The sequence below is a fragment of the Lachnellula hyalina genome (genome assembly GCF_007821495.1).
Source record: "Lachnellula hyalina strain CBS 185.66 chromosome Unknown contig00014, whole genome shotgun sequence".
Classification (NCBI taxonomy): Eukaryota; Fungi; Ascomycota; class Leotiomycetes; order Helotiales; family Lachnaceae; genus Lachnellula; species Lachnellula hyalina.
Genome location: NW_022157128.1, coordinates 296,625 through 319,974, shown reverse-complemented (window position 1 = coordinate 319,974; position 23,350 = coordinate 296,625). Strand labels below are relative to the sequence as shown.

Here is a 23,350-nt window from a genome sequence, read left to right as displayed (position 1 = left end):
GCTAGGTGTCTGTTGGAATGTCACATGTGACACGTGACCTTATTCTTACTCAGTAATGACTAAGCAGCGATGAGGCCTTTCACTTCATCGCCGCAACCGTAGCTAGAACCTCTTCTACACCTAGAAATGCAACCATGAAATAACAAGATTCCTAGGCCAGACCAGTGCACTATGTGTAACCAACAGTGTCTGCCTAACTTTAAATTTTGAAACTCTAGGAAAACATATATATCCTATTACGCAGATAGAATTATAAGTGTAGCAGCAATTCCTTTATTAAAACTTTATTGAATAAAGGTTTCCTTCCGAATTTCAAATATCAATGTATTATAAGCACCCGGGATAGGAAATACATTTAGCAATATCGATATAAAGCTAATAAAGCTTTGCGTGGAAGACCTCCGTGTATTAAATGTCATCGACTGCAGAAAAAATAGATTGAAAAACTTATTTCCCCTGCTACATATTTCATTTATAACTTATATTGCTTCTTATGAATTGCAGAGATAATCCGTGACACAAGTGGCTTTAATTGCGCATGGGTATATGTATATATCTTGTTCAGTCACACCTGCCTGCGGTATACTCGAGTAGGATGAATGCCACGACATCGCTGCTGTATTTTCACTGCTTGAGAGATGTGGGCAGGTTGCATGATGTGCGCTGGGGTTGCGGAAGGAAAACACACACGAGGGAAATCTTTCGCTGGCTCTGATTGGAACTTGCGGAGGAAAAGAGGAGGCTGGACGGAAAAGGAAACTTGGCACGAGTTGAGTGCTGCGAGGTTGAGATTGGTACCAGGGAGGTAACTTGTAGAACATGCAAGGCCCCTTTCCAGAATTTGGGTGAAATGAGTGTTTGGCAAAGTTGGTCTCGGTTCTTAGGTCCGAGAGTTCGGTTAGAGATGCTCTAAAAGTCGGGTTAGAGACCTAGAGTCAGTTATGTCTAAAAGGTTGCATGGTCACAGGCAGTCACGGTGATTTGGAATAGATCGGTTGTTTGATTCATTATTGCTAGATACAGGAAGACGACCGAGAGAAGACACAGAGCAAAGTCCTCCAGGACTAATCCCGCCAAATTCGAAGAGCCATGATCGTAGTGTTTTAATTGGAAGTGTTGCTTGTTTGCGTTGCATGCTCGAGATCACTGAAAGTTATTTCAGCCGTACGGGCATGCCCCATAAGGGATGCAATGTAAGATTACGCCAAAACACCGTCGCCATGCAGTGAATGGGAAGAACAAATTATTTCCAGGTCTAGATCTTCAAAGATGAGAAGAGCTATTTTGCCGAGTATCAAGAGAAGCATGGAGGAATATCCATCTCCTAGTTACCGTGACCCGAGTTCAATAACGCCGTCGCAATGCGGAAGTGACCAAAAGGAGATGAGTGATCAGTCATCAAAAGGACCAAGTTGTCATTTGAAGAACAAAACTAGTCGCCGTTCTCAAGTGCGGTGGCCTGGGGGTGGTGGTTGTTGTGGCTGCGCAGCTGCTTGGCCTGGAAATACGAAACCAGGAGGGAACATTGGCATGCCGTTGGGCTGAGTTGGGAATGGAAACGGGAGTCCGGCCATCGAGAATGGTGGGACCGCAGGCATACTTGGTGGGGCGCTGACAGCTTGGTCTCGATCCCTACGGTTCCCTCGGTGGTCATCATCTCGTCGATGGTCTCTGTTATCCCGGCGGAAGCGTGGAGCGTTTTCTTCCTCTTCACGATCCCGACTTGACTTCGGGCCATTGTTGCCACCCTTATCGGTTTGCATTCGACGACTAATAGCCTTGGAAGAGACACCTTGACCAATTTCGATATCAGGTTCTTCGACAACCATTCCGGACTCGATGGGCATTCCACCACTGCCACCATATTCTGCACTCAGCATCCACTTCCGATCAGCGTCCGTGAGCTTGCTGATAGGAATGACGCTGACTCCGGTTTGGTAGTCGCTGCAGTCGCGAGGTCCAAATCCAACACCCCATCTTGTCTGCTGGAAGTTAGCAAGTGCAACAGGTCATGACAAGATTCAAGTTACCGAACTTACTCTCAATTGAGAATCCGGGGTCCTATTCTTCTCCATGGCCTCCTTTGCACGGACGGCGTCTGCCCGGCTGATCATCTTCACGAAAGCATGGCGCTTCTCCTTGTTGACAATGCATGTTTGGACTCGGCCATAATTTTCAAAGACGTTCCTCAATTCTTGGTCAGAGGTTCTGTCAAAGTTAGCTATGCTCAAATGGCAACATATCGATCCCAACTTACGTGACACCACCGACAAATAGGGTTCGGCTGAGGACTATAACTTGTTAGTAATAAACCTAACCCGCGAGCAAGTATATTGAGATTCTACCTTTGATGCTTCCTTTAGGGATGGAAGAATCGTGATCTATCCACTTCTGTCCAGCGCCTCTAGATCTTGGTGGACTTGGGCTGCGTCCACGACGGGCAGGACTACGTTGGCGATAGTCATTACCCCGAGCACCTCCTCCACGACCTCCTCGTCCACGTTCATCACCACGATTTCGTGCTGGGGAATTTCTATCAAAGTCATAGGAATTTGACTCGTCGCGACGACGGGATGCTGGGGAATCCCAAGCAGCACGCGGTGGGGATCGGGACCGAGAACGTTGACGGTAGCGATTTGGGGGCGATCTTACAGCCTCGCGGTCATGATAGCCATTATAGTCACGTGAATCATCTGGTCTGGAAGCAGCAGCACCATTGGGAGCCCAACCGTTCTGTACATTTTGATTCTGATTTTGAGACTGCTGCTGGGCGGTAAAGGGCTGGGGTAAACCTCCTGCACCAACGGCCAAGATGGCCTGGATTTGCTCTGTTGTGAGGCCCTGCTCTGCAAGTGCTTTCACTAATAGGATCTGCTGCTGCAGAGCTGGGTCGAGGGCACCTGGCTGGACTACTGGTGGGACAGCCGCAAATGGATTTGGGTTTGTTTGATTACTGGCAAAGTTCTGAGCATAAGCACCATTACCCGCTCCTTGATATGGCGGCTGCGATGCAAAGGTGGCTGTGGCTGCTGGCACATTTACAGGCTGAGGAACGTGTGGGAAAGGTACTGCCTGGTTCAAGGCCGGAGCCCCATTATGGTGTGCATTGGATGCACTGTACGAATTATCTGCAGAGGTAGAGGCGTTTTGACGGGCAAGGCTGGCAAGTGCCTGTAGGATTGAGGGGGCCGAAGTAGCTGTGGCTGCAGCCGGAGCTGCGGGTGCACCCGGATGCATTGTACTGCCGAAGGCTTGCTGGAGATCTGCAGGCGGGCTTCCTGGTGGTGTAGTTGATTCGTCTGAGTGTGGTTTAGAAGGATTAGAAGCAGAACAATAAGAAGAACAATAATAATAATAAAATTAATCGTGTCGAGGAAGAGTGCTGTCTTACTTTGCATGGATGCAGTCAATTTCTCCTTGAAGTCGTTGAGCATTGCGAGAGGGAATGTCTGCGCTTTCTCCCAGATATCAAGCAACTTTCTAATTCTGTCCTACACGTAAAATCAACGCGTAAGTGGGGATCCATAGCATAGGATAGGATAGGCAAAGGAAAATAGTGGTTGTAGTGGTGGAAAAATGGGAGATATAAAGTAGGATATCTTGAAAGGGGATAATCTCGTGCTACAGCGGCAGAATATGCGTAGCCTCAACATGCAAATCCTGCCCTTCTGAGGCTACTGAGCTCAAGTTTTGGGCGTACCTTTTGATCTTTGTCTGGAGAAGATGCAATAATGTTATTCATCAAGTTCGGCAATAATTCCTTTACTCTATTAACGCCAGCAGCAAAGGTGCCATCTTCAGCAGAAACGTTTATGGTCTGTCCAGCATTTTTGGCTTGTTCTGTCCATTTTCGAGTCACACTGTCTACGACGTAGAGAACACCAAGCTTGTGGGATGCCGGGGCTCTCATGAAATGGGTGTATAGTTTTTGGACGAGGACCGATTCGGACTGCGAGAGGGCGGCGTCAGTTTCGATGTTTCTCAGAGGATGAAGGTGCCGAGCTATGTGCTTACCTGGACATTTGCTGTGCAGAGGGTGGTGAGAGCTTGAATTCTGGATCCGGAAACTCCTGGTGGCTTCAATAATAGCATGGCCTGGAGGCCAGCTTCTAGTTCTGCTACTGGGGACGACATGGCTGGAGAAACACGATCAAAATAGTCTTCCGTCGAAAGTGGCAGATGCGAGGTTTAATCTCTCTATGTCCCTTTCTCCACGCCAGTTCCTGAATACGATGCTACGATACGATGGAGGTGGAGATGAAGGCGAAAGAATCTATCGCGACTACGTGTGCGACCGGCACTGCGAAGCTAAAATTGCCTGGAGCTCAGCTCACAAGTTCGAAGGGCGAAGGGCGAATGCTGGCCTTCTGCAACAGTCTGCTACTGTACACAGGAGATGATCTTGATGATTTTGATGGTTAGTTGCGTAAATACGATATGAGTGCAACTTTAGATGGGCGCGTGGTAGGAGAGGAAGAGGTTGCGTTGCGTTGCCAGTTGATGGCTTGCAAAGGTCGGTTAAAATAATTGCACGTCGGGCAGCTCGGGTCACGTGATTGTTCCAGTGCCTTCTAGGTACATGGAGGGTAGAAGGAATTCCTGGACAGTAAATATCACGTATATATTTTCCTATAAAAGTAACAGAGAAAAGGACAGGAGACGAGTATTTACATAAGGTTTATTACCCTTTTATTACTCCCGAGACGTAATATGGGACCTTCCATTTTAAGCCGGTTTCTTCCTACGTCACGGAGGCGATCGGTGTTGTTGAGCGTGCCGACACCCATCCATTTTCTTCTCCCTTCAATAATCTTTTCCACCTCCACCACTTCTCCGCCCCTTCATCTACACCTTATCACAACATGGCCTCCGTCCTGCGTTTCAGCTCTTCAGCTCTGAGAACATCTCTCTCATCTCCTGCTTTCACTGCCAGGAAAGTTGCCTTCAATGGCTTGCGCTGCTATTCATCGTCGAAAACACAGGTAATTCTGCTTATCTCCGATCCAACCAAAGCTCCTACTTACAAGAATGCTCTCAGACTTTGAAGGAACGTTTCGCCGAGCAACTGCCAGAGAAGATCGAGCAGATCAAGAAGCTTCGCAAGTACGCAATTACACCAAGAAGCTGTTGGGAATTTTGCATGCGATCGGCATACTAATTATTTTACAGGGACTACGGATCAAAGGTCGTCGGCGAGGTCACTCTCGATCAGGTATATGGTGGCGCTCGTGGTATTAAGTCTCTAGTCTGGGAAGGTTCTGTTCTCGATTCCGAGGAGGGTATCCGTTTCAGAGGCAAGACTATTCCGGAATGCCAGGAGCTTCTTCCGAAAGCCCCCGGAGGAAAGGAACCTCTACCCGAAGGTACAAAAATACACTGGATCCACATCGCAGTGCCTTATTGACTTTAAATAGGTCTCTTCTGGCTTCTCCTCACTGGTGAGGTTCCCAGCGAACAGCAAGTCCGCGACCTCTCTGCAGAATGGGCTGCCCGCTCCGACATCCCAAAGTTCGTCGAGGAACTCATCGACCGATGCCCAAGCGATCTTCACCCAATGGCACAGCTCTCAATTGCTGTCAACGCTCTTGAACACGAGTCTGCTTTTGCGAAGGCCTACGCCAAGGGAATGAAGAAGACTGAGTACTGGGGACACACTTTCGAGGACTCAATGGACTTGATTGCCAAGCTTCCAACCATTGCCGCAAGAATCTACCAAAATGTCTTCAAGGGAGGCAAGGTCGCGCCTGTCCAGAAGGACAAGGACTACAGTTTCAACTTTGCCAACCAGCTCGGCTTCGGCGAAAACAAGGACTTCGTTGAGCTGATGAGACTATACCTAACCATCCACACTGATCATGAGGGTGGTAACGTCAGTGCCCATACCGCTCACTTGGTTGGAAGTGCTCTCAGCTCTCCTATGTTGTCCGTCGCTGCCGCTCTCAACGGTCTTGCCGGACCACTTCACGGTCTGGCCAATCAAGAGGTCTTGAACTGGCTTACCAAGATGAAGGCAGCTATTGGCAATGATCTTAGTGACAAGGCCATCACTGATTACCTCTGGTCTACCCTGAAATCTGGTCAAGTTGTGCCAGGTTATGGTCACGCTGTTCTCCGAAAGACTGATCCTCGCTACATGGCGCAACGTACATTCGCTGAGGTAGGTTTTACCGCCCGAGTTTAGACACTTCTTGGCTAACTCAAAATTCTTCTAGGCACACCTTCCAGATGACCCAATGTTTCAATTGGTGAGCCAAGTTTACAAGATCGCCCCTGGCGTTCTCACAGAACACGGAAAGACCAAGAACCCATACCCCAACGTTGATGCTGTAAGTAGCCCCCAGTACTCGAACGAATAGGTCATTAACTAGAGACTAGCACTCGGGTGTCCTTCTCCAATACTACGGATTGACTGAGGCCAGCTACTACACTGTTCTCTTCGGTGTCTCCCGTGCCATTGGTGTCCTACCCCAACTTATCATTGACCGTGCAGTTGGTGCTCCTATCGAGCGACCAAAGTCCTTCTCTACCGAGAAGTGGGCCGAAATTGTTGGAGCCACATTATAAGCATGTGATGTGTAATATGAAATAGGTTTGTGGTCAGGGTGAGAAATGAGTATCAATGAGGCTTGTACGAAAAAGGAGGGATATAGACGGGGTTTGGCAGCGATTAGCACTGTTCACTGTATATTATTTCCCAGCGATCTCGTGCTTTATTTGCAAACATACCTACCTTGACGCAATCTTTTCGACATGCACAACTCCTACAGTGTTGCATGGCCTTCCTTTTCCCCTACACTCTTTATTCTGCCTCCTCGTGCTAGATGTTGACCTTTACCGTCTCACACCGCCTGGCTCATAAATGAGTGCTTATTTTCTATCCCCCGGAAGGCTTCTTCCCTAAACCCAGCAGACATCACGGAGTATTAAATCTACATTATTTACTCCATATCTGTCAAATAATTTGGAAAGCCTCGGCGGAGGCCGTATGGGGACACTAACTTAATAAAGGCTCTCAATGTGCCAATCCACACCCACATGCTAACTCCAATAAGCTATCCCGAGGCGTGCGTTGAGAGCAAGCGAGGTTCAACAACATCTGAGGACCCTCAACAAGCACAGACAGTACAGCTCTTTCTTCAACTCAACTGGAATGCTGGCTGAATAAGGAAATCAAATTGAATTGAATTGATTAGGCTAAAAGCTCCATGTAGTAACAGCTTACTGACTGTATTGCGCGTCGTAATTTTAATACGTATCTCAGGCTCAGCAAGTTCTTATCCTTCCACAACAACAACAACATCCTTGTCTTCGTCCGTCCCCGTCCCCGTCCCCCTGTAATAATACCCGAAAACAGCAGGAACCCCTACTCACCTTACCCTACTGTACCAAACCAAACCAAACCAAACCTTATCGTCAGTCACCCACCCTTCAACTTCAACTACAAACCATCACCCCTAGCTGAACTTCACTTCTTGTACAACAACAAACAGCCTCAATCTTTGCGACGAAGCAGCCTCATTCCCTTGGTCAGGGCCCCTCAACACACAACCCCACGCCTATCATGTCAGTTGCAGCATCCAAGCCGGCGGTGCCAGAGAAGAAACCTGTCAAGTTCAGTAATCTTCTACTGGGTGCAGGCCTTAACATGTTCGAAGTTACGACTCTGGGACAGCCACTGGAAGTCACGAAGACGACCATGGCTGCCAACAGAGGTGACAGCTTTGCGAGTGCTCTGACACGTATTTGGGGTCGAGGTGGTGTGCTTGGCTGTAAGATTCTTGAGCTCCTATTCTCACCTGCAGAGTAGACACGTTTGCTGACAATTGTAATCTAGTCTACCAAGGTCTCATCCCATGGGCCTGGATTGAAGCCTCCACCAAAGGCGCCGTCCTCCTCTTCGTCGCTTCGGAAGCCGAATACTACGCTCGCACCTTTGGCGCCGGCGACTTCACCGCTGGTATTAGTGGAGGTGTCATGGGAGGAGTCGCGCAAGCATATGCCACCATGGGCTTCTGCACCTGCATGAAGACAGTCGAGATTACTAAATCGAAGCTCGCAGCTCAAGGCGTCAAGCCCCCAGGCACCTTTGCAACATTCATGGATATCTACCGCAAGGAAGGAGTCAAGGGTATCAACAAGGGCGTGAACGCTGTGGCCATCCGCCAGATGACAAACTGGGGATCCCGGTTCGGTCTCTCGCGTTTGGCAGAGCAGGGGATTAGACAGGCGACAGGGAAAGATGAGGGAGGCAAGCTGAATGCGTGGGAGAAGATCTTGGCTTCTGCTCTGGGTGGTGGGCTTAGTGCTTGGAACCAGCCCATTGAGGTTATTCGTGTGGAGATGCAGAGTAAGACGGTGGATCCTAACCGACCAGCTAAGATGACGGTCAAGAATACGCTGCAGTATATCTACGCGCAAAATGGTGTTAAGGGCTTGTATCGGGGCGTTGTTCCTCGTATTGGTTTGGGCGTTTGGCAGACTATTTGCATGGTTGCTATGGGTGATATGTAAGTTCTCTTTCCCTCATGGCGTTTGCAGAGATCACACTGACATTTCTATAGGGCCAAGGCTTACGTCGAGAAGCTTACTGGCGATGCTGTCACAGCTAAGCATTAGTGGCGTTCATAGGATACATTGCTGTTTGTAGCTTTTGGAGTGGAAGAAGGCATAGCAGTTGCGTGCTAATAGACTTGTTATTTGTTTCTTATAGACTTTCTAGTACATTGGATCTCGCTGGTTGTGGTACGCCATAACTCACAAATATGAGACTTTTCGTTGCACATTCACGCTTGATTTTGAATTCTTTGAAGCCCTACGTCCAGTCCTGCTCACATGGGGAACATGTATTTATTTCCCCCCGACTTTTCCGTCTTACTCCTCGTCGTCGTTGTCCCGTATCATCAAAAGTGCAATTGCTTAGGGGCATGTAAAGGGACGTTCCTTTTGCCAATCAATACCACATATATGTTTCCCAACCGCAATTCTACTAGCTCCAAACTCCAAACTTCCAAATCCACTCTCTATAGATACATATAATTCATTCTACATACTTACTCACGCTAGGTGAGTATCAAACCTAACATGATATAGTACTATCAACAACCACATACTGCTCTGAGCGCTAGCTGGCTGTATTTCCCTTCTTTCGTGTCATGTTATGCCTAGTCCTCTGGCCGCTTGAAATACACTGTGCTGAGTGGACGAACTTTGATAGCAAGTCTGCTTCTATGTAGAATCAATAGCACGGATTTGGATGAGAAAATATGATTGGAATATGAGGGGGAAGGAAATGGATGGATGGGAAGCTGGGTTTTTGGTAGGAAATGTCGTGTTATCTTGCTCTTGCTTTGACGGGTGTGTATATGCGGGCGGTACGTGGAGTACGTCCTGCTTGATTAATGGTAATTTTGCGCAGGGGGTTGTTCTTGTTGGTTTGAGTGGGGTTCATTGGATTTCTTTTATATGTGAAGGACCGCTTGGATTGGTTTATTGGAGTATTGGGTTTGAAAGCCTTGAAACGAAGGAGGGGGGCGATGATGATGATGGGTTTGGATTAGGTTTTCATAAGGGCAATGTTCATTTGTTCAATACACTAGGATCGTAGACTGAGGAAAGGGAGGGATTGGATTGGAGATATACTTGTGTTTGTGTTTGTGTTTATACCTTGCTGCTTACTGGTATTTTGGGATGGTTTTGTGGTATGTGATATGCATTCATGTCTTTTTTCTCTGGGTTATGTATTTGAGGATTCGGGTTTCGGATTCCTGGCGCGTTCATTTTCTGTCGTACGTATGTACCACGGCAAGCAAATGCAGAGAACTCTTTTCCATACTTGTGATTTGATAGAATCGGCAAGCAGAACTCTATGGTTGGGAAAGAGCCCATTTACCAGGTGATTATGTACTTACTTACTCCATACCTACCTATAGCTCAGAAATGAGAGCCACAGTCCTACATGCATTCAACTAGACTTGATTTTATATCCAAACCAATACAACTGGTCTAAAGCAAATTTTGGCCTGGAAATACCGAGGAAATATACGTGAGGTTTTGTCTATCATAGGTAGGGGAGTGGGAGAGGTGACGAGTGTGTGAAATGTATACCTAGGTACCTTACCAAGTGTTGGCAGTCACGTCTTACCTGCGCCAACCCCGGGCCTAATTTAGATTTTGTGCCGTACCTGCAACCGGTCCCATGTGCAGAGATGGGGGCATGTTAGTGATTAATATGCAATTTCGGACGTCTGTTACTCATGAGACTACCTACTGGGAGGAAAATACCTCACCCAAATTGTAGGTATAAACGGGGTGAGAGGAATAAGGAGATAAAAAGACCCTATTCTGTGAAGCTCAGGAAGCAAGGTCATGGGCGATGGAAACGCCAAAAACTTATCGTAGTTTTCCATCCCATAGAAAGAAGCCAAGGATATAATCCATAGCTGTGAAGTAAATATATTGTTTGCGCGTTTTCTTCGCCTTCTTCGTACTGCCGTGCTGCCGACTTGGCTGTGTTCAATACCAAGCCCTCGAAGCTTTGATACGGGATGAGGGATCTTCAGTGGGAGAGATGATGTGCCAATGTCTATCCACGAGTATTGAGTTCTTGGCCGTTACGAATGCGAATCATCAATGTCTGCCTTGAGGTGCGATACTTTTCTGCAGCTTGCAGCTGTCGGTCTGGTGATTTTGTATCATTGTTTGGACGAAAAGTGTAAAAGGCGAATGGGATATTTGATATATCTTCTTCAAAACAGGACGATGTCGGGATGAGGATGAGGCTCGCGATTAGATGTTTCATGTCTCGATCTGTTTAAAGATCCTGTCAGCCTTAATTCCCCACTTCAAACATGGCGAGATACCTACCTACGTCAGTCAGATCATGTTGTAAATACAGGGAATGGGGACAGATTTGGAGTTCTGGTATTTGATAGCCTTACGCTGCTCGTAGAGAATGACGATATTATGTGACGATATTTTCTGTATCGTCGCAAAGATGATGTACCCAGGTACCTTAGTCTGGACGAGTGGGGCATCAAAGCACACTAACCCCGGTTTTTGATGTCCCACCCCGCACCGAGCTCCTTACCAATACGGGTTAGATCAAAGAGAGCATAGGAGATCGACCAATGACGAGAACCAATTTGGGAATCTTAATTTTAGTGTTATACATGTCATACTTCGTACCAAGTACACACGACATACTTTGTAAATGCACATGAACTTGCTCTACCTAGGTAGTATAGCGGCGACTGGTACAAGTGTCATGAAAACTTTTCCTTGGCTGGATGCGGGTCCTGAATGCGGGATTATTTGAGATATTTCTTGAATACCCTGCCGACTCGGTGCTTGAAAACAGTGCGCACCCGCACCCGCAGCCTAAAAACCAACGGATAGTGGTACTGGCAAATAAGACAGGAGTAAGGGGAAGAACATTCAACTAAATAACAATACAATACAGTATTTAATACCGTCAGAAGTGCAGAATCTAGAGAAGACTATATGTAGAGATCACCAAGTACCTAAGTACCTGTACCTGTCACTATGTACCTTAGATAGCTTATAAGGTGGGGCGAACTGCTGAGTGCCTATCTATGTACCTATGGTTTTGCAAATCAGGATATACTACAAGACTAGTACATTCATTTTGTCCAAATTGAGATACCTCTGCCCTTTTTCGAGACTAGCTTTACGCACAGAACCGTAAGTGAAATAATATAATCCAAAAAGTGAAGATGGCATTCCCATCTCAGGGAAAGTAACTCCCTCATGAACGTCTCGCTTATCACCCCCATCGCGTCGGTCACTGCGGGCAGGTGCACCTAGCCAGCATTAGCGGCTCGGGAGGGCAAGGGCTAGAGAGGAGAGGCGAGGCTAAGGTACTACTTTACGAGCGCAGGCCATTTATTTTTACCTTTTACCTACTCTTTCTTCCCCAGAGAGCTTCTTCCCTTCCCACCCTGCTCTTCTCTCCCTCCTCTTTCCTGCTTCGACCACTCCCTCCCCTCACTCCTTCCCTTCGTTCGCAGTACTCTGCCCTCCTCTCCGTTTTTTCGACCTCGCCCTTTACCTCGCCATCTCTCGAAATCAATTAATTATCCCCCTCCGATAATCCTTTCCCTAATTAATCTCAACACATCAATTTCAAAGGTCTCGATCCGCTTTACCTACCTGCACTTTTAATCCACACCCCTCCTCCTCACCCCGCAGAGGAGTCGCAGCCAACTCACTTGGCCGCACTACCATGGCGAACACACACGGTGCGACCGGGACGCACACCAGTAATAACTATTCCGAAAACCCCCATCACCTCAACACCAACATCGAGTCGGGCACGTTTGACGAGAAGACTGGTCGCCATGACCCTATACCTACCATCATCAAGAAGCCTGTCGAGGATGAGGAAGAGGATGAGGATATGGATGCGCTGATTGACGAGCTCGAGTCCCAGGATGGCCACGCAGAGGAGGAGGAAGGTGAAGACGAAGCTTCTCCTGTCACTGGGCGTGTCGTGCCCGAAGACCAGCTCAATACCGATACTCGCATTGGTCTCACTGAATCTGAAGTTACTGCGCGTCGCAAGAAATACGGTATGAATCAGATGAAGGAAGAAAAGGAGAATTTGATCCTCAAGTTCCTTGGGTACTTTATTGGTCCTATTCAATTTGTTATGGAGGTATGTCAACTTTCTATTCCCACTGCCCATCCCATCACATCCCCAGGCCAAGCTAGCATCATGAGCGTTTTCACTCCATGCGGTGCTACCGTTACGCTAGATAGCTACACTGGCTTTCCTTGTTTTGACCCGGAAGGTCCCGTCGTGTGGCCTGGAATACAAGGCGCCACAACGCGAGAACGCCACTCCACCCCATCCCACCCCATCCCACCCCGCTCCACTCCACCGCATCGCTTCCTGATCCGTGCTGACACCAGTCTCTGTGATAGGCTGCCGCTGTGCTCGCTGCTGGTCTTCAAGATTGGGTAGATTTTGGTGTCATCTGCGCCCTGCTTCTGCTGAACGCCGCTGTCGGTTTTATCCAGGAATTCCAAGCTGGCTCTATCGTCGACGAATTAAAGAAGACCCTCGCACTCAAGGCTGTCGTTCTTCGTGATGGCCGTCTCTTCGAGGTCGAAGCTCCAATGGTTGTTCCTGGTGACATTCTGCAAATCGAGGAGGTAAGAAACGACCCTGCTTGCTCTTATTGATTGGGCAAAGTTTTATATTAACATGTGCATGTTCCGCAGGGCACTATCATCCCGGCAGATGGCCGCATTGTCACGGACGATGCTTTCCTCCAAGTTGACCAGTCTGCCATCACCGGAGAGTCTCTCGCAGTGGACAAGCACAAGGGCGACCAATGCTATGCTTCTTCCGGTGTCAAGCGTGGTGAGGCCTTCATGGTCATCACTGCCACCGGTGACAACACCTTCGTCGGCCGTGCTGCTGCTCTTGTCAACCAAGCTTCCGGCGGAACTGGACATTTTACTGAAGTCTTAAACGGTATCGGTACGGTTCTCTTAATCTTGGTTGTCTTCACCAACTTAATCGTCTGGATCTCGTCCTTCTATCGTTCCAACAAAATTGTCGAGATTCTCAGGTATACCCTAGCCATTACCATTATTGGTGTTCCTGTCGGTCTCCCAGCTGTTGTTACCACAACTATGGCTGTCGGTGCTGCCTATCTCGCTAAAAAGAAGGCCATTGTCCAGAAATTGTCTGCCATTGAGTCTTTGGCTGGTGTCGAAATTCTCTGCTCTGACAAGACCGGTACCTTGACCAAGAATAAGCTCTCTCTCGCCGAGCCTTTCACCGTCCCAGGTGTTGAGCCAGATGACCTTATGCTGACTGCCTGTCTCGCTGCTTCCCGCAAGAAGAAGGGTATCGATGCCATTGACAAGGCTTTCTTAAAAGCCCTCCGATACTACCCGCGTGCCAAGTCCGTGCTGTCCAAGTACAAGGTTATCGAGTTCCACCCCTTTGATCCCGTTTCCAAGAAGGTTCAGGCCGTTGTCGAGTCACCACAGGGTGAGCGAATCATTTGTGTCAAGGGTGCACCACTTTTCGTCCTGAAGACTGTCGAGGAAGATCACCCCATCCCAGAAGAGATTGACCAAGCCTACAAGAACAAGGTCGCTGAGTTCGCTACTCGTGGTTTCCGTTCCCTCGGTGTTGCACGCAAGCGTGGTGAAGGCCAGTGGGAGATCCTCGGCATCATGCCCTGCTCTGACCCTCCTCGTCACGACACTGCCCGTACTATCAACGAAGCCAAGACTCTCGGTCTATCAATCAAGATGTTGACTGGTGACGCTGTTGGTATTGCTCGTGAAACATCTCGCCAACTCGGTCTCGGTACCAATGTCTACAACGCTGAGCGTCTCGGTCTCGGTGGTGGTGGTGATATGCCAGGTTCGGAGGTGTATGACTTCGTCGAGGCTGCTGATGGCTTTGCTGAGGTTTTTCCCCAACACAAGTACAATGTCGTCGAGATTCTCCAACAGCGTGGTTACCTTGTTGCCATGACTGGTGACGGTGTCAATGATGCGCCTTCTTTGAAGAAGGCTGATACTGGTATTGCCGTCGAGGGTGCTTCCGATGCTGCTCGTTCTGCCGCTGATATCGTCTTCTTGGCTCCTGGTCTTGGTGCTATCATTGATGCTCTCAAGACTTCCAGACAGATTTTTCACCGCATGTACGCTTACGTTGTCTATCGTATCGCCTTGTCCATCCATTTGGAAATCTTCCTTGGTCTCTGGATCGCCATTCTGAACAGATCCCTCAATATTGAGCTGGTCGTCTTCATCGCCATTTTCGCTGACGTTGCAACTCTTGCCATTGCTTACGATAACGCTCCCTTCTCCAAGTCGCCAGTCAAGTGGAACTTGCCTAAACTCTGGGGTATGTCGGTTCTCCTTGGTATTGTCCTTGCTGTTGGTACTTGGATTACTCTCACTACCATGATTGCTCGTGGTGATCATGGCGGTATTGTTGAGAACTTCGGTGTCCTGGATGAGGTCATTTTCCTGGAAATCTCCCTGACTGAGAACTGGCTGATCTTCATCACTCGTGCCAATGGCCCCTTCTGGTCTTCGCTCCCTTCGTGGCAATTGGCCGGTGCCATCTTATTGGTCGATATCCTTGCAACATTCTTCACCCTCTTCGGCTGGTTCGTTGGTGGTCAAACCTCTATTGTCGCTGTCGTCCGTATCTGGATCTTCTCATTCGGTGTCTTTTGCATCATGGGAGGTGTCTACTATCTTCTCCAAGATAGCATTGGCTTCGACAACCTGATGCATGGGAAGTCACCTAAGCAAAAACAAAAGCAAAGATCTCTGGAAGATTTCGGTAAGTCCTATGAACGCATAGCCCCCACTAGAGCTGAAGTCGCTAACTTGTTTCAAAGTCGTTTCGCTTCAACGTGTCTCGACACAACACGAGAAGTCAGCATGAATATACCCATCACAAAACATGCGCCCATCAAGCTTTCTTGGTGGAAATTTTGTGAAGCAATTCCTTTGTGTTTAATACCATTTGCACGTATATGCATCCCGTACACTGTACAATGATGCAGACGGGCTTGTGGGCGGTGTTACGGACGTTATTATTTTGGCAGGGCTATCCAATTCCATTGCTGCAAAGGGAGCATTAAAAAGGGTCATTCGTGGGTTTTTGGGGAAATTTGATTTAGAGGAGCAACGCAGTCATACCCCACTATGCGAAAATGTTAATTTGTTTGTTTGTTGTCTTAGATCCTAAATCAAAGAAAGCATGATTACTTGCTGTCTCTTTATTGAGGCTTTTTCTTTTTGGTGATGACTTAATGGTGAGGATGTTCCGGCTTGTGTTGTGTGATTGTAGAAGCCGTTCTCCTAGAATATGTAAGAGATACATACTCGTTACAAGCCTCATGCTACCTACCTATAGCTCGAGAATGGTAGCTCGCTCGTATAATACAGCCCCCCTCAAAACAAGGGTAAGAAACAATACTTTGTGGTAAGGAAGTGCAATTGAAGTTTAAGGGAAGAAGACATGACTTCCAGGGCATATCAATAAATGGTACTTTACACAGACAGACGGACACAGCAAACATGTAATGAATCGTCGCAGTTATGTTGTTCTATTTACAGCTACATACATACATACAAATAAACAAATCTACATGTATTTCTAGCTCTAAGGTGAAAGAACCAACTCCGCGACGGAGAAATGTGCTATGCAGTGCAGTGCTGTGCTGTATATTTGTTTACAACTTAGCTCTAGGTTTCTTCTCTTCCGCCAGGGCTTCTTCGTATAGCCTGTCTAGTACTTCTCGGTATTTCTTGGCTGTTTGCGGGCGTTTGAGTTTCAATCTGTTTGTTTACATGTCTGTCAGCATACCGTTTATTCTATTCTATTCGTGTACTTGTATTTCCTTTTTTGTGTAATGGCGCGAGCGAGGGGCAAATTGATGGATGCAAAGCGAACAAAACTTACGTAGGTGTCAAAAGCTCATTCTCAATCGTAAACGGCTCGATTTCCAAATGCACACCCCGCACGCGCTCCCAGTTGTTGAACTTATTTTGCTTGCCGATCTTGTCCAGCTCCTTCTGCACTGCTTTCCGCACACGGACATCTTGGGTAGCTGCTTTGATGGCATCGGGGTCTGTGGGGCTGATGGTCTTGTTCAGAATTTGGCTGGCGAAGGGTGCGAACATGACGGGATCCACACCCCATATCGACACCGGGTATGCTTGGTGGGAATCTCCGTGTACGAAGCCTTGAGTAAGCATACTGTAGTTGGCGAGATAGACGTTCTCGATTCGCTCGGGCGAGATGTACTCTCCTTGCGCAAGCTTGAGGACGTTCTTAACACGATCAACGATCTTGAAGCGGCCCATGCTATCTACCTCTGCAATATCACCAGTTTTGAACCAGCCATCTTCAGTCCAAGCCTTCTTAGTCTCCGCTTCATTTTTATAATATTCTTTGAACATGGCTTTCCCTCGCAACAAGAGCTCGCCGCGGGGATTAGGGGAATCGGTAACAAGATAGTCCATGTCTGGTACCGATTGCAAGCAGCCTTCAAAAGCAGCACCTATGCCGCCACAGTTTCCGGCAGAGTAATCGTTCATGTTCTGTCCAAGGCCAGTGGCGTAGGATTCTGTCAAGCCGTAGCCTTGGATGAAGTCAGCGCCCAGAGCGGCGCGGAGGAGCTGGAGGAGCGAGGGGTCGATAGGTGCACTTCCAGTGACCATACCGCGAGCTCGATCCAATCCAATCGCAGCTCTTACTTTGGGAGTGAAGAATCGATCATAGAAAAAGTGCTTGTTTGTTGCTTGTCCCGGCGGTAGTTTCATGGAAGCTAATTTCGCGTTGATGACATGCCTGCCAATAGCGCCTTTCAAGCCTGGCGCATCAATGGTTGCAGTACGGATCGCAGAACCAAAACGGTTGTACAACCTGGGCACAGAGTTGAATCCTGAAGGGCGAAGAAGCTTCATGTCGTCTACAAGACCCAGGATATCACCACGGAAATATCCGACGGCGGCCCCAGATGATAGAGCGCCATGCTCTGCGACTCTTTGATAAATATGTGCCAGGGGAAGATAGGATATCAGAGTATCGCTTGCAATCGTATCTGTGGTAATTCGAGCTGTCAGGTCTGCAGCTGCAGTAGCCTTTTGCAACAACACAACACCCTTGGGGTTGCCAGTCGTCCCAGAAGTATAGTTGATTGTAGTGATATCATCTGGCCCAGGCGGCTTCATAGGAAGGCCAGATGCAGCTCCGAGAGCTTCAACATCCTTGATATAGTGGATTGAGATGCCTGACTCGGATGCCAGGGAATTCAGGATGTCTGATTTTGAAAGTCCAGGCCGTTCTCCAGCATCTATAGGATCGAGACAGATGATAAGCTTTAGTGTAGGTATCAACTTAGCGACCTTAAGCAGGGTCGGGATATGTTGTAATGATGTAGCTACACATGTAAGTGCGGCATGGTTGATTATATATTCGGTGGTGTCTGGACCCAGAGTGTCATAGATGGAAACCGTATAAAGAGACTGGGACATGCATCCCAGATCTGAATATCGTTAATGAGATCCTCTCTTGTTAGAGAATTTAAACATACCAACGATCTGCCATTCCGGCCTATTTTGGCACCACAAACCAACACCGTACTTTTCTTCTGTAACCCCAGCTTTCTTGTGCAGTTCTACGAGTCCAGCTCCAAAGTTCTTCCTTCGCACGGCCACCTCCCCATATGTCATCCACTCGTAATTTCCAAAGGTCTTCGTCGCAGGGTCGTATGGGCGAAGTCCCAAACACTTTGCATGCGGTTGCCTCTTTACACTCTGCTCGAAGGCATGATGAGCCGTAGGAGCGTTTGGATCAGCTGCACCGGGCAACTCCTTATCAACCCACCGCCAATGTCGATATGCTGGGGTACGTCCCTCGCGCTCGCTGCCAGGAACAGGAAGTGAATAGGGGGCGCCAGGTGGAGGAGGGGCTTTCATAGCCGCGACCCAGGCAGCAGGGTTTTGCGATTGTGAGGCCATTATTTTGATGGTAAAGGGAGTCAAAGGAAAGCTCTGCGAAGATGGAATTAGTATCGTAGGATTCCTTGACGAGGCTCGGAATGTCCGAATGCGGAGCCTACGGTTGGTCACCTACCTAATGATGCCAACGCAACGCCAATGTGTTGTAAGTTCAAGTCTAAAAGTTCTTTCTTTCAGAAGAGAGAGAAGATGTGCAACGGGAAACCAGACAAAGATCTTTAAGGAGGAAAAGGCGGAGGGACTGGGGAAAGGTTTGCATGTGCATGGTTGGATGAACAGGAAGGGGAAGAGGGTCACTCGACATGCCTCGGCCTCGGCACCTCCTTGGGAATGAATGTCCTCGGTGGCGGAGACATCTACATACCGTTACTGCGAAATTGACTTGGCTTGGCTTCAAAGAATACAATACCACAACTACTTCGAAGTACTTTCAAATGCGCAAACCATAACATTGCGTCAAAACAAGAGCCATCATGTATTCCCATGTAAGAATTTGATTAATAACTCTTCCTCTTTGACGGAGCGGGGCGGGTACCAAGTATAGCATGTGCTGTGCTGTGCGGCGCTGCGCTGTCTGCTGTTCTCCGGATTAATGATTCTACTGGCCGAGCTCGAGCACCATCACATGTCTCTTTCTGACTTGGAACGAGCTTGAAATTATCGTATAGCTTGCTGTATATTAACAATCGCGTCGTAGTTCGAGATTTTATTTGTGGTGTTGGTGAGATTTATTTACTGCCTTTTTTGTAATATCATAGAAGGGACTCTTCTTAATTAACCACTTCTAAAGCACGGATATATAGTAACTAAATTTCACTCCGAAGGTGATCGTTCTTTGTCATCGCTGCTCGCTGCATCTTCGGCATGATTTTTGTTCTTCCTAGACCCGCGGTGCTCATATAAACCAAAGAACATCGCCAGTACGACTCCTAGCCCAGCCAGCCCGATACCCAAATATAATGCCCCACGATATCCTCTTAAAACATCTTTGCCCCCATAATTGACGTGTGTCTCGATTGTTCCTGCAAATCCCAAAGCTAGGGAGATTGAGTAGTTGATGATAGTGTTTACTAGTGACGCTGCCACCCCTTGGTGTTTCCTGGGCATGGCATTTGAGAGAAGCAGTGTTGCGGCTGGGAACGACATATCCCTATCTCTGTTAGTAATGAGTAAAGGAAGAGGGCAGAGCAAGAAACATACATTCCCCACGGCATGACTACTTGGCTTACAAACAACTGTGCCCAATATGTTTGGCTAACTGGCATCGTGCCTACTAGGATACTGCCAATGCAGAATGCACCTAAAGCAATCATCATAACGACACTGCCTGGTACTCGGTGCAGGATCGAGCCAGTTGTAAATGCAGCAATGCAGCCGCTGATTACCGTGGGCGAGAACTGCGCAGCACCGAGGAGTGGGGATACTCCTCGTAGCTCTTCTATAAACTGCCAGGAATAGAAAACCCAAATTCCAAAAGCAGCCCAACCACAGGCCACACAGCCCAAGATGAACCCAAGATCTGGAGTCATTGAAGAGAACGGGACCAGCGGAAACGTTGCACGCTTTTCGATCTGCCCGAAGATACCAAGCAGAATAATTCCAATGATCAAGAGTACCCCTACATACGGATTGCTCCATCCAACCACAGGTGCCTGGTTCCACGCAAAGTTGATGAGCACAAGTCCGCTCACACCAGTGATACACCCAGCAATATCTGCCCGTACCCAGAAACTATGTGTATTATCGAATTGGGGCGCTGGCGTATGCGGAATCAAGAAAATCGAAGCCACACCTAGAAGAAGGCACAGCATCGCCATAACCCAAAACCCCCAAGGCCACCAAACAAACTCAGCAAACAGCGAAGAAATAGCTGCGCCGAAAGCAAATCCAGACGGCGCCATAGCCCCAAAGGCGCTGAATGCCATCTGCTTCCTCAATCCTGGCTCATACGCCCGCCCCAGAATCGCAACCCCATTCGGCAGCAAGAAAGCCGGGCCGATGCCCTGGAACGCCCTGCAGCAGTCGAAGAAGACCGGGTTACTGTAGACCGCGAATCCAGCCAGCATGGTCCAGAGCGCGAACCAGAGGAAACCTGCAACGAATAACTTCTTATGGCCGTAGAGATCTCCCAATCGGCCAGCGATGAGGATGAATGTTCCGACGGTGAGGGAGTATGCGGCTGGGAACCAAGAGAGTTGCGCAGGGCTATCCTCGACGCCGAAGGAGCGCCCGATGATGTGGAGGGGTGCTATGACTTGACCCAGACCTGCCTGGGTCATGAGTTGCGCCATGCATATTATCAGGATGAAGGCTATCTCGCGGGGAAGGGATTTAGGACGCTCGACTTTGGATTGGGTGAGTTCGACTGGTTCGAGGTCATGATCCTCTTCTTGCTTGGTGCCCACGGTATGGAGCCCAGAAGAATCATCTCCAGAGTGGGATGAAGGCATCCTGAAGAGACGGAATTAGGGGCATTGATTGTCTCTTAGATGGGATGGATGAAGAGAGTGAGTGATACGTCAGGAAGAACGACCAACACCGTTGTCGTCAACTGCAGAATGCATTCGGAAACATGATCGATCTACTTGTAGTACATCCTTGATTACGGAACGAAATTGGAAATGTCAGAAATGGATACCTCTACAAGGCAAGACGTGGCAAAGCTTAGTACTTGATTATTGATGGCTTACAACTCCTTACAAAAGGAAAATGAGGGCCAAGACTCTCCACTTCTGACTAGTGAAACCCACATATTCTGGTGGTGTTGGGACAAATCCGGCTGTTTCTCGGCATATGGGCCGGCTCTCGCACGTGACGTTCTCAGATCTGGAGGCTCTTTCCAGTCCCAGTATCTTATTTATGGTATCATATCATATCATATCCTCTCTGTATTTGGGATTTCTAGTCTATGAGTACTGACTCAAAAACATATATATTTTATATATATCCAGGAACCACTGAGCAACACATGATTTGCGTCCAGGGGAGGGGTTGTTGCGGATGTGTCCCCTTCACATTGCAAATCGCAAAAAGAAAGAAGAAGGGGGAAAAGACAGCCTAGGAATACCCTTGAACATGTTCGACGATAATGTTCTCGTAGAAACCTAGACCAGTACACCATTACACTTGGATGTATGTTGCAACCCTTTGGTCTAAATTTATATACCCCCCTACCGTATACTCGGCCCGGCGATACATGTGAATGTAGAAGTACATATATCTATCGAGGGTGACGCTCAGCTGGCCCTCCGAGGGGCACTGCCGTGGAGGCTGAGAAAGGACAGACGCAACCTCTCAATACACCAACCATGCAGGCATGTCTTTGAAGATACTATTTATTATATTGATGGTATCAAAACGCTGATGTATATTCATCGATAAACCGAAATGCAAAATGCAAAAACAGACAACAGAACTAAAAGTTAGAGCCGCTAATCATCCCTGGCATCTTATCCATGAACAGGTTCTTGCCCTTGACCAAATTGACCATGAAACTGGGCAGCTTCATGCCTCCCATATGTCCAGTACCCGCCTTTCTCCCCACAGGAACCGCAAGCATATCTACAGTATCACAGTATCAGCTCAGCCTCCAATTTGTGATATAGACATAGCATAGGGGCCGCAACTTACCTTTCTCTTCCTTCTTATACTTCACCGCCTGTGCACCCTTCAAAACAGCTACAATATTCTTCGCCAAATGCACAGATTGCTTCTCGGTGTTCATGTACTGCGGCCGCTGTATATCTGCCACATCACCCACAGCCCAGATGTTAGTCGTGTCTTTTACCCTCAGGAACTCATCGACTTTGACGAAACCCGCGGCGTTGACGAGGCTATGGGGAAGGTAGGAGGAATTCGGCACGAGGCCGAGCGCGGGGAGGTACAGATCGGTGGTGATTTTCTCGCCGCCGGACAGCGTGAGTTCTGTGCGGCCATCTGGCATCTTTGCATCGCCTATTACTTTGCTCGATGTCTTGATGGTAACTTTTAGGTCGCGGAGTTGCTTGGTGGCTGTTTTAGTGACGCTGGCTGGGGTTCCTTCGAGGATGTGCGGGCCGCTTGCGATCTGGGGTGCTTTGGTCAGTTCTACGTTCATATGGGAGGGGGGCACATACTAGTGTAAGTTTCTTCTGCCCTTTATACTCGAACGCGATTTCTCCGGCAAGTTCAACGCCGGTTGAACCGGCACCGGCAATGTGGATATCTTTCGCTTGCTTGACTTTCTGCTGGAAGACATGGATTGCATCTTTCGTCGCTTCTGTCGACCCGCGGCCCTTAAGAGGCACATCTCCTCTCGTGCTCGATCCAGTGGCCAGGATGAGGATATCATAGTCTAGCATTTTCTGACCTGTAGGACCGGCAACAGTGACTTTCTTGGTTACCAAATCTAAGCTTTCGGCTGAGCCAAGGACGAACTCAAATCTGCCTGCGGGGTACTGCTTGAAGCCGGGGGCTATGGATTGGAAGATCTTGTCATCTGGAATTTGGCCGGGTACGAGAGCTCTTGGGCCTGCGATGTTCCAGTAGTGGTGGGTGTTTGGGGACACAAGGATGATCTTGACTGGGGTAGTCTTGGCTTGCTTGAGAATCCTATGTGCTGTGCTGATACCTCCATAGGAACCTCCAAGGATGACAACGGTCTTCATTGTAGATGGTGAAATAATCGACGGCACGGAATAGTGGGTGTTTCAAGTGGAAAGTCTGATAAGGTGAAGAGGGCGAAGAATATGACGGGAAATATAATCTATAAAAAATTGGGAAAATAGAAAATATAAAGCATACAGGAAGGGATTTGGAAGGAACGCCGATAGTAAAATTA

General features: G+C 48.2%; 7 protein-coding genes across 7 annotated transcripts; 3 read left to right on the top strand and 4 right to left on the bottom strand.

Annotated features, from left to right (window-relative positions):
• Positions 1-1,445: 1,445 nt before the first annotated feature.
• seb1 (Rpb7-binding protein seb1) lies at positions 1,446-4,134 on the bottom strand (the record flags this gene model as incomplete). Its single annotated transcript, XM_031147045.1, has 7 exons — positions 1,446-1,982; positions 2,040-2,208; positions 2,258-2,291; positions 2,346-3,299; positions 3,392-3,491; positions 3,701-3,949; positions 4,015-4,134. The coding sequence occupies 7 exons, from the start codon at positions 4,132-4,134 to the stop codon at positions 1,446-1,448; spliced, it is 2,163 nt and encodes a 720-aa protein (XP_031008565.1).
• Positions 4,135-4,862: 728 nt separating this feature from the next.
• cit-1 (Citrate synthase, mitochondrial) lies at positions 4,863-6,564 on the top strand (the record flags this gene model as incomplete). Its single annotated transcript, XM_031147044.1, has 6 exons — positions 4,863-4,982; positions 5,039-5,103; positions 5,170-5,363; positions 5,415-6,157; positions 6,213-6,326; positions 6,376-6,564. The coding sequence occupies 6 exons, from the start codon at positions 4,863-4,865 to the stop codon at positions 6,562-6,564; spliced, it is 1,425 nt and encodes a 474-aa protein (XP_031008564.1).
• A 997-nt stretch (positions 6,565-7,561) lies between these two features.
• YHM2 (Citrate/oxoglutarate carrier protein) lies at positions 7,562-8,616 on the top strand (the record flags this gene model as incomplete). Its single annotated transcript, XM_031147043.1, has 3 exons — positions 7,562-7,769; positions 7,835-8,507; positions 8,562-8,616. The coding sequence occupies 3 exons, from the start codon at positions 7,562-7,564 to the stop codon at positions 8,614-8,616; spliced, it is 936 nt and encodes a 311-aa protein (XP_031008563.1).
• A 3,625-nt stretch (positions 8,617-12,241) lies between these two features.
• pma-1_1 (Plasma membrane ATPase) lies at positions 12,242-15,445 on the top strand (the record flags this gene model as incomplete). The annotated part of the gene is made up of 4 exons (XM_031147042.1): positions 12,242-12,817; positions 12,943-13,173; positions 13,243-15,340; positions 15,399-15,445. The coding sequence occupies 4 exons, from the start codon at positions 12,242-12,244 to the stop codon at positions 15,443-15,445; spliced, it is 2,952 nt and encodes a 983-aa protein (XP_031008562.1).
• A 793-nt stretch (positions 15,446-16,238) lies between these two features.
• On the bottom strand, positions 16,239-18,531 carry LACS7 (Long chain acyl-CoA synthetase, peroxisomal; the record flags this gene model as incomplete). The annotated part of the gene is made up of 3 exons (XM_031147041.1): positions 16,239-16,344; positions 16,469-18,056; positions 18,105-18,531. 3 exons carry the CDS (start codon positions 18,529-18,531, stop codon positions 16,239-16,241), a joined length of 2,121 nt encoding a protein of 706 aa, XP_031008569.1.
• Positions 18,532-19,344: 813 nt separating this feature from the next.
• terJ (Efflux pump) lies at positions 19,345-20,981 on the bottom strand (the record flags this gene model as incomplete). The annotated part of the gene is made up of 2 exons (XM_031147040.1): positions 19,345-19,681; positions 19,732-20,981. The coding sequence occupies 2 exons, from the start codon at positions 20,979-20,981 to the stop codon at positions 19,345-19,347; spliced, it is 1,587 nt and encodes a 528-aa protein (XP_031008568.1).
• A 965-nt stretch (positions 20,982-21,946) lies between these two features.
• ptaL_1 (Oxidoreductase) lies at positions 21,947-23,177 on the bottom strand (the record flags this gene model as incomplete). The annotated part of the gene is made up of 3 exons (XM_031147039.1): positions 21,947-22,092; positions 22,162-22,597; positions 22,647-23,177. The coding sequence occupies 3 exons, from the start codon at positions 23,175-23,177 to the stop codon at positions 21,947-21,949; spliced, it is 1,113 nt and encodes a 370-aa protein (XP_031008567.1).
• Between the last annotated feature and the right edge of the window lie 173 nt (positions 23,178-23,350).